At 50.4% G+C, this 8,542-nt stretch overlaps 1 protein-coding gene across 1 annotated transcript; it reads right to left on the reverse strand.

Moving 5' to 3' along the window:
- Window positions 1-201: 201 nt before the first annotated feature.
- LOC119187783 (uncharacterized) lies at window positions 202-6,896 on the reverse strand. The gene is made up of 3 exons (XM_075885671.1): window positions 6,870-6,896; window positions 5,039-5,347; window positions 202-603 (listed from the first exon to the last, which is right to left on the reverse strand). Exons 1-3 carry the CDS (start codon window positions 6,894-6,896, stop codon window positions 202-204), a joined length of 738 nt encoding a protein of 245 aa, XP_075741786.1.
- Between the last annotated feature and the right edge of the window lie 1,646 nt (window positions 6,897-8,542).

Genomic DNA, 8,542 nt, shown 5'->3' on the forward strand with positions numbered 1-8,542 from the left:
GGGCGCAGAGCCAGCTCCATACATTGACAAGATAGGGAGGGGGAACTGCGACGAACCCTCACCATCTCCCCCTCCCCTCTTGAAGAGGAACCCCGCACACGCTTATCAATGCATTCACTGAGAAGACAAAGACGACGGCTGCTGCTTTCGAGTTGTCTCGCGTAAATACAGAGGGGCTATGCGAGATCTTTCTAACCTGGCCTAGAGGTCATGCGCACTGGCGATGTTCATGATGCTGAAGACTACGTCCATCTCAAACCAAGGGTAGGTGGCCCTGTCGAGGCTCTGGTACACGGTGCGACGCACGGCCCTGGCGATGCGTGCAGCGTCTGCACGCACCGGTTCTGTGTATACGCTCGCCACGAACGGCACGAACAGGGCCACTCCCATGATCGCTAAGGTGAAGGACAGGCACGCGCGCTGGTGTTGCGCCACGACATCCGCGCCGTAGCCGTGGTAGTTTGCGATCAGTTGTCGGTTGGCGAACCACAAGGTGAGCTGGACACACAGCCAGCCGATGACGAGCTCTACGACGGTCTCCTTCTGCGCGATCAGCTGCAGCGCCACCAGGAAATACTCCCGGTGGCTCGTCGAGATCGTGATCTGGATGTGTAGCACACGATATAAGGGTCTTTGGTGCCTTTAGGTGAGTTGACTGTTGGCCAATACGCATAATGTGTTTAGAATAACTGGTTAACGATTTATAGTACTTGGTACTCTACTATGGGAGAGCACTAGTCTGTCCCGTTGGCCTAGTGCTTATAGCACTAGGCCCATGAACTGTTAGATAAAGCCTCTCTGGCTGAAGCTGTTGCAGTAATGTGTGCTTAGAAAAAGTTCTTAACGATTTAGAGTAAGAGCTACTCTACTATGGAAGAACATAAAGCCGTGCCGTAGGCCTTGGTTATGTAAAAAACGCCCACGCATATCCATTAAATAAATGCTGATGATGGTGCGAAGCAGTATGCATCAGATTATGTATTATGGCCTTCTGTATTGCTTTGGTTAACAGCCTATTATTTTGATCTTGTTAAATTTGTGTTCTGTCATGTGATTTGAGTGATGGGTGTAAATATCAATGTATTTGCGGCGTTTTATTTTGTATGTTCCGGTTAACAGCCTTTTGATATTTTTTTTGTCCTTCACAGATGTTCCGGTTTCTACGTTCGTTGTAGACAGCGGGCGGCGGTTTATGGACGGAGGGACATTGGGCGGAGTTAAGGTACTTCGCTCCTAAAAATTGGTCAGCTTCGCACAGCTGGTGCAAATCCAGAGAAAACAGGGGACCTGGTGGCATCCTTTTCATTCCCTCCTCCTCACCCTAGCTTCCCTATGCCCCTGCCATGCCACATTTCACTATGCAATGATACGCCGCGCCGCTCACTTTCATCTTCCTCACCATCACATCAGTCCTCCTCATGCTCGGTTCTCATTAGCATTTTCGCGCATTACTATAGAAGGCTATGCTGTGATTTCTCTCTCTCTCTTTGTTTCTTCCTATCTCTTCCGCTGTCACAGCTAGGTTACGCTATTTTGTGTACGATACGCGCGCAGAAACAAACTGTCTATCAACTCAGGATAAAATGAGCAGCAGGCTACACTCCGGGGAAGCTGCCGAAATAAATGTCGCGTTAAAATCTTGAAAGGTGAACGGATGAGCGTCTACACGAATATTCAAGTATAGCGAATCATGAAAATAAGTGTACGTAGCATCAAAAAGAAGTCTGCGTTCATCGTTAGCTCAAATAAACAACGTATGCTGCGCCGGTGAATGGTTATAAAGTATATTGTTTTCAGTTGCTCATGTCGCGTAGAAGCCACGACATTTTGTGCAACTAGTGGACTGGACCTCCCTATAGGGAGGTCAGCCAAGGGGCTACCGGACATCTAGGAGCACAGCCACGTTTGCTTATAGCGTTTTAGATAAGTTGTACCTGTTAATCCATCGGGCTGTGCACGCCTATATGCATGCGTGTTGGATGTTGATGATTGATTGATATGTGGGGTTAAACGTCCCAAAACCACTATATGATTATGAGAGATGCCGTAGTGGAGGGCTCCGGAAATTTAGACCACCTGGGGTTCTTTAACGTGCACCCAAATCTGAGCACACGGGCCTACAACATTTCCGCCTCCATCGGAAAAGCAGCCGCCGCAGCCGGGATTTGAACCCGTGACCTGCGGGTCAGCAGCCGAGTACCTTAGCCACTAGACCACCACGGCGGGGCCATGCGTGTTGGATGTGCACAGGATGTTATCGGAAGGTGTCATTGTGGTGTGCAAGGTAATCATATGCACACAATGTTATGTGGGATGACATTTTAATTGCAGCATATCTGAATAGCAAAACCACAAACGTATCACTTCTTCCGAGTAGGTGATAAGTGTAACCATATAATCGCTATAACGGTAGTAAAGTTTCCTATATGACAACTCCTACTTTCGCTCGCTACATAGCTATTGAATACTAGATGAGAAGTAGCTCTTTGCCTCACGTGTGTAACGCCACACGTACGTGCGTCCATACGAACGTACCGCAACCCGTTCCCCTCACCGCAGAGGTTGTAGCGGTACCAAGCATAGGTCCCGCCACAGCTGCGTGTTAACGCAACGCCGACTAAATTTCAAGGCCGAAAGGATGCCGCACTGACGTCAGAGGGTGGGGGCCCAGTTACGCCGCGAACGCGGCGGAAAGCCTGTGTTTCGTTTACGTTTTAGGAGAACCAACGCTCCCGCTCTCACAGCTGCTGCGGCTAGATTGGGCCGAATAAAAGATGTGGAAAAAAAGTCTTACTTAGCATGCTCAGTTGGGCAACTGGGCCCCCAACCTCTGACGTCACTGCGGCAGCCTTTCGGCCTTGAAATTTAGTCGGCGTTGGTTAATGTCACGCTCCCCTCGCAGGTGCACCGTGACATCACTCTCTCCCTCACCCGCACCACGCTCGCCGCAGCACCCGAAGCTGCAGCTAACTGCCGGATCCTCCGTCCGCAACACCCTTCTATCTCGCTTCGCCCTCTCCACCTCTTTCAAAGCTCGACCGAACGTCGAATAAAAAAAAAATTGCCCGCAGCTTCCCTCGGGGGAACACTGAGGAGGATGCGGACCATATAACTGGTTAACGGGGAGTTAAAGTGCGACTTACTTGGGTCGATGGCTAAATTGGTTAACGTGGTTGTGAAATGGGGTGTTAAATTGCGACTTACTTGGGTCGATGGCTAAATTGGTTAACGTGGTTGTAGGAGGGGGTGTCAAATGAGTGAACACGTACACACGTATGCGAAAGGGCGGCGCTGGTCGAAGGGACGTCGATCATTGTGTTTGTGGATTCGTTGGAATTGATTTCACCGCGACCTTGGACGTCGACGCGCCGTACAAACCAACCGACGAGCGGCAACTGAGCGAGCGAGCGCCGACCTTGAGTATATATACAGCACGACGGCGCATGCACTGTCAGCTGTTGAATGTTCTCGAAGCGCGACGCCACATGCGCGTCCACTGGAGAATCAGGAGAATTGTAGATGTCGAACGCGGTGTGTAGAGGAGGAAGGGTGCACAGATGGTGGAGGAGTGAAGCGCGCGCGGTGTGTAGAGGAGGAAGGGATGCACAGATGGTGGAAGAGTGGGCGACGGCGCGACGGCGCATGCGCGCGCGTCAGCTGTCGAATGTTCGAGAAGCGGTGCGGACGGCGCGGACGGCGCACTACAAGGCGCGAGTATAAGATGCTCCGCATCTAAAACTCTTTCGGTTCATTTATCTGCGATGAAACGTACACGAAACCCAACCCGCCTCCCGTGTCCTTGCGTTTTGAAGAAATGCTTACCAGGTAAAGGCCAAACCTCATAAACACGAAAATTCATGCGACAGCGACGAGCGACGCGACGTAGATTGCCTTCGCGCGAACAGTCGCTAGCGCAGGCAAACATCATTCACGCGACGGGTTCGGCGAGTGAACTCCACTGTTGCTTGCATAAGGCCGTCTACTCGTACCAAAAAAACCGTGTAGTGAGTGGTATGCTATTTAAAAATAAGATATATTGCTGCGTAATGGAACGAAAAGTGTTTATTATTGCCTTGCAGCACTTTTTTATGTGCACGTGCATAAACATTACGTTATGTTTTCGTTGTGCACGCGTGACTCGGGCAGAGAGGTGAGTGAGAGGAGGTGGCGATTTCGCGGCACATGACGAGAACCGGCAGTAAGTCATTCATGTACATCCTGTTCCGGTGCTTTGAGCACAGCACTTCCGGGCGATGGGCGACGGTTTGCAAATCTGGTGAACCGAGCGATAGCGCGAAAACTATCACGCGACACGTCGCGTGAACGCCCTGTTTTATCGCTCATAGCATCGCTCGTCGCTGTCGCGTGCATTTTCGCGTTTGTGAGGTTTAAGCTCAAACGCTACACCGAGTTTTGCTTCAAACCATTCTTCTAGCACCCGTGGTGACGCCCTTTTCAGCCGGGTGAACGCCGTGCGCACCGCTGCTCCTTCGCATTCAATAGAACCCTTGTCAAAACGACAGCAACACTGGGCGGTGGCGTCCATGGTAAAGGAAGAAACTACCACAAAAGAGTACATCCACTGGACTCCGTTCTTTTATATTCCGCCTTCGTCATGGCAGCGGCGTCCCACGCAGTTATACGCTGAAGTTGTTGCTGCGGTTGCAGGAACGCTCTCTCGTCGACTTGATTCGGTAAAACTCAACTAGCCTGTCTGCATATAGAGGCAGAAGGCAAAACATATCACTTTCTCACCTGGTCGTGGTGAAAACAGTCGCATGGAACGTCGCTTGCATAACGAAGGCGGAATAAAAAAGAACGTAGCCCAGCGGACGCACGCTTTTACGGTAGTTTCTTCCTTTACCATGGACGCCACCGTCCGGTGTTGCCGTCGTTTTTGCAAGAGGTCTATCAGGGTTTCCATCGGGGAGTTCGTCTATAGAATTTTTGTGACAAGCGCTCACTGCAGGTTAGTTGTAAGCATCAATATTTCTCTTAAAGGTGCAGCGCGCCTCTCAGTGTAAACATGTCCCCGCACCTCTTCGCTTCCGGTGAGGTCGTAGTGCCTCGCGATGGTAGTGGTCCACCGTTCCCACGTTCCGGATGTGTCGTAGGGGCTTCTTTCGAACACGTACGCTCGGGCCGGCATGCTGTACAACTGCAGAAGCGGTTCCAAGACCTCGGCCTCGAACCCAAGCATATCTTCGAAGGTGACGCCGTCTGTTACGCCGGCACCGTAGTGCGTGTACAGCGTCTCGAAGTACTGTCGGTGCGCCGGCGACCCCAGCCCGAGCCTTAGAACCGTCGTCTTGAAGAGGTCGAGGCCTCGAGTAGGTTTCACAACGATCTGCAAAATCAGAGAGAAAGTGGATGCTTGGTCGACGAGGTACGACGGACTAGAAACAAGAACACCCCAAAATACAAAGCACTAGTATAGGCACCCGGAAATGCAGTTTACGAGATCGGATAGTAGCGCCAAAACAAACAGTAGGCGCAGCATAAGCGAGCCTTCCAATGCGTAGCCTAGCGAGTAGACGCAGCAAAACCGAACTTTCACGTGCATATAATTTTCTTTTTTAGTTGCGGGCAAGGGGGTCACGGCTGATTAGGCACCCAGGAAACGTTCTTTGAAAACGTGCTAAAAGGGGCACTGACACTTCAGCGTGTCACTGTGTTCAGTGAGCGTTCCGTTCTCTTAGTATCCCTGATGGTCGGTACCAACAATGCTGAGGTGGCCCGAAGAGCTTCGTCGCGATCTCTCGTCTATTGTCGGGTGCCTATAGGAAAGCTCACGAAGTCGCTTATGCATTCACATGAAGAGCAGGTTTGACCATATTGAGCTGACGAGCGCTGTGCACACATAGGGCGTTCACGATCACGTCTGCAAAAAATTAGCTACGCGCCACGTAAATCGACCAAATTTCACCAAATTTCAAGTTTAACGCTGCTTGGCCTCCTCGCGGACGCGCACACCCATATGAAGGGACGACGTACAGGACGGGATGCAGGTCCGTCCTCTATGTAGATTCATCTTATCTGAAGTCGCCAACCGTAGCCCGTAACACTTCAATTATATTGGGTACATGCGCAGTTTTGTTTTTCAATTTGTTGCTCGAATGACTAAAACTTGAGAGCAATAAAGAAGCATACAGACGAAACATGTGCGTTTTTTTTAATTTTTACTGCGAATCGCAGAGAGCCTATTCTGCCTCCGCTTAGCATGCGTTCATATTCAGGCGCTTTGCGCATCGTGAAGAGGCAACCCCTTACAATGAAATTACGTTTTGTACACCACGTTCCAGCACTCGTCAGGCTCATCTATCTTCCCTCGTTTATCTATATGTTCAAGCATGCCGCCCCGGCTGATAATACCACAAGTCTTGCGTCCATACAGATGTCGCACCCCGCATGTTCCGATTGAAAGCCAAGCGATCGGCGAAGACACAGTCGGCTTAACTTTTATAGAGATGATGCGCAGCGCTGGGAACGCCACCTCAATAAGCTTTATGCCACAGCACCACTCACGTCCGTGGGGTGCGGGCTGGTTCGGGCACAGTATACCTTGTTTGAACATGGCGTGTCCATGCGTATGAGCCAAACGATTCTCCCGCTCTAGTGCCGAAAAGAGCAGGGGAGGGATTTGGCTTGCGAAGACTACACGGGACGAACAGCAAGGGCTTCAAGCGTGCCACCTCGCATCATGCATGGTTTCGCGGCGCTTCAAAACACTGGCTTTCTCAGCTTCTAATGAAACAGTCGGAAAAATTCTTGTGGCAGTCTACCTTGTCCGCCAAACCTTCCGTCCGCCAGGCGAAGAGCTGGACAGGACGCAGGGGAACTGCAGATGTGCACGTACCCTAAGCTCTCACTGTGTAGCAGACTACCCGAATGCACATCCTAATTATATATGAAAGGTCCGGCGTATTGACGTTGCCACATTAACCCACAAGCTCTGGCAATGTATCAGAAACTCAGAAGGTGCTAACTCCGGAACCCTTCCACAGCGGTGGGCCGCTGCCTTGCGCAGCCCCAACGACCAGCCTAGAGCCTTCCAGCAGGCACTAAGCAGGCCCTTTAAGTTCACCCACCACCAATGACACCGACACCGGAATGTCTGCGAAACGAGCTCTGTAACTTTATCGCGTTAGATATACTACGTGCTACGTGACAAGAGCTGCCAATACAAGAATGATCGCCCCTAGACGTCTTCGCGGCGAGAGGCGCCAGCTGATTACCACAGGTAGAAGCGCACAGATATACACGATAAAATTAAAAGAGGACGACCTGTGCCTGCTGGAAAGCAGGGTCTTCCAGTAGGCACTGAGTCTTCGCGTGCAAGGCTGTCAGGTATCCACGTGGGGTACACCTAACACCCGGTCGGCTAAAGTTTTGCCAGACTGCAACTAAAGCTGTTAGCAGCCAGAGCAATGCTCATTATTGAATGGGCAACACCTTCCAGTGCCTGAAAACCTAATTATCCAGTATTTCACCTGGTGAGGGGACCTTTAAGGCGACTCGCCGGTGAAATCTGCTGTTTTCCTTTGTCGATGTATCTTGAGTTAATGTATATGCTACCTTTAGATATGATATAGAGGGAGCTTATACTTCAGATATGTCGACTGGCCCTGCCACTCTTCAACAACTTTTCAAGGGGAAGATACTAAAAATCTCCGCAAGGTGCAGACGGGATTCTTTTGAATGCATCGGGGCGCAGCAACATATATCGTACGTTGTACCGTGACGCTTGCCCGTGGTGCGACGGTTCATCCACTTTTTTTCACATCTCTTTGGAGTGTAACCGAGAGCCAGAGAATCTGAACTCTTTTTTTTTGGACAACACTATTGTAGAAAGTTCGAAGCAGTGGGAGGCACAACTTGCCAGCTCGGACCCAGAGGTGCAACTAGCACTCGTGAGTCACGTTAGGCGAGCGGCGCAAGCTAGCGGAGCCCTGGACTTGGGGCCCCAACCTCCATGCATGCTCTGAATACAATTTGTGCCCCTTCCCTCAAAATAAAGGTTTGCTATTATTCCATTTAACGTAAAACTGCCTCCGAGCATGACCTCGGAGATTGGAGTCAGTTCATCTGGCTTTGCATTGGCTCCGTGATCAGACAACTTTTTGAAAGCCACAACGCTATGTAATGAGTCTAATGACACCCATGATGTCTTGTTACGTACGTCATAATAATGGCATCACAATGTCAAAATTTCAGCTACTTCTGATGCCGCCGTGGCATCAATGGTAACGTCAAGCTTGTGGTGATTTACTCAACAATATTTTGCACCACTCGTTCGTGACATTGCGGGAGGCGAGACACCGATGGTTGAATTTTTCATTTGAGGAGACATCAAGGCATATCTCCCAAAAAAGAACACAGATAGCATCACTCATGCACTTACAAACGTCAACGGTGTCAGACGTATCATTCTTGTCGAAGTACTCTGGCTTTTGCGCTGTCTGTGTTTAAAGCTAGAGCGAAAAAAAAACCTTTACGCTTATCTCGCATCCTCATTACACAGCCGCTACATAACATCCGCCGC

Source organism: Rhipicephalus microplus, unplaced genomic scaffold, assembly GCF_043290135.1.
Source record: "Rhipicephalus microplus isolate Deutch F79 unplaced genomic scaffold, USDA_Rmic scaffold_238, whole genome shotgun sequence".
Lineage (NCBI taxonomy): Eukaryota > Metazoa > Arthropoda > Arachnida > Ixodida > Ixodidae > Rhipicephalus > Rhipicephalus microplus.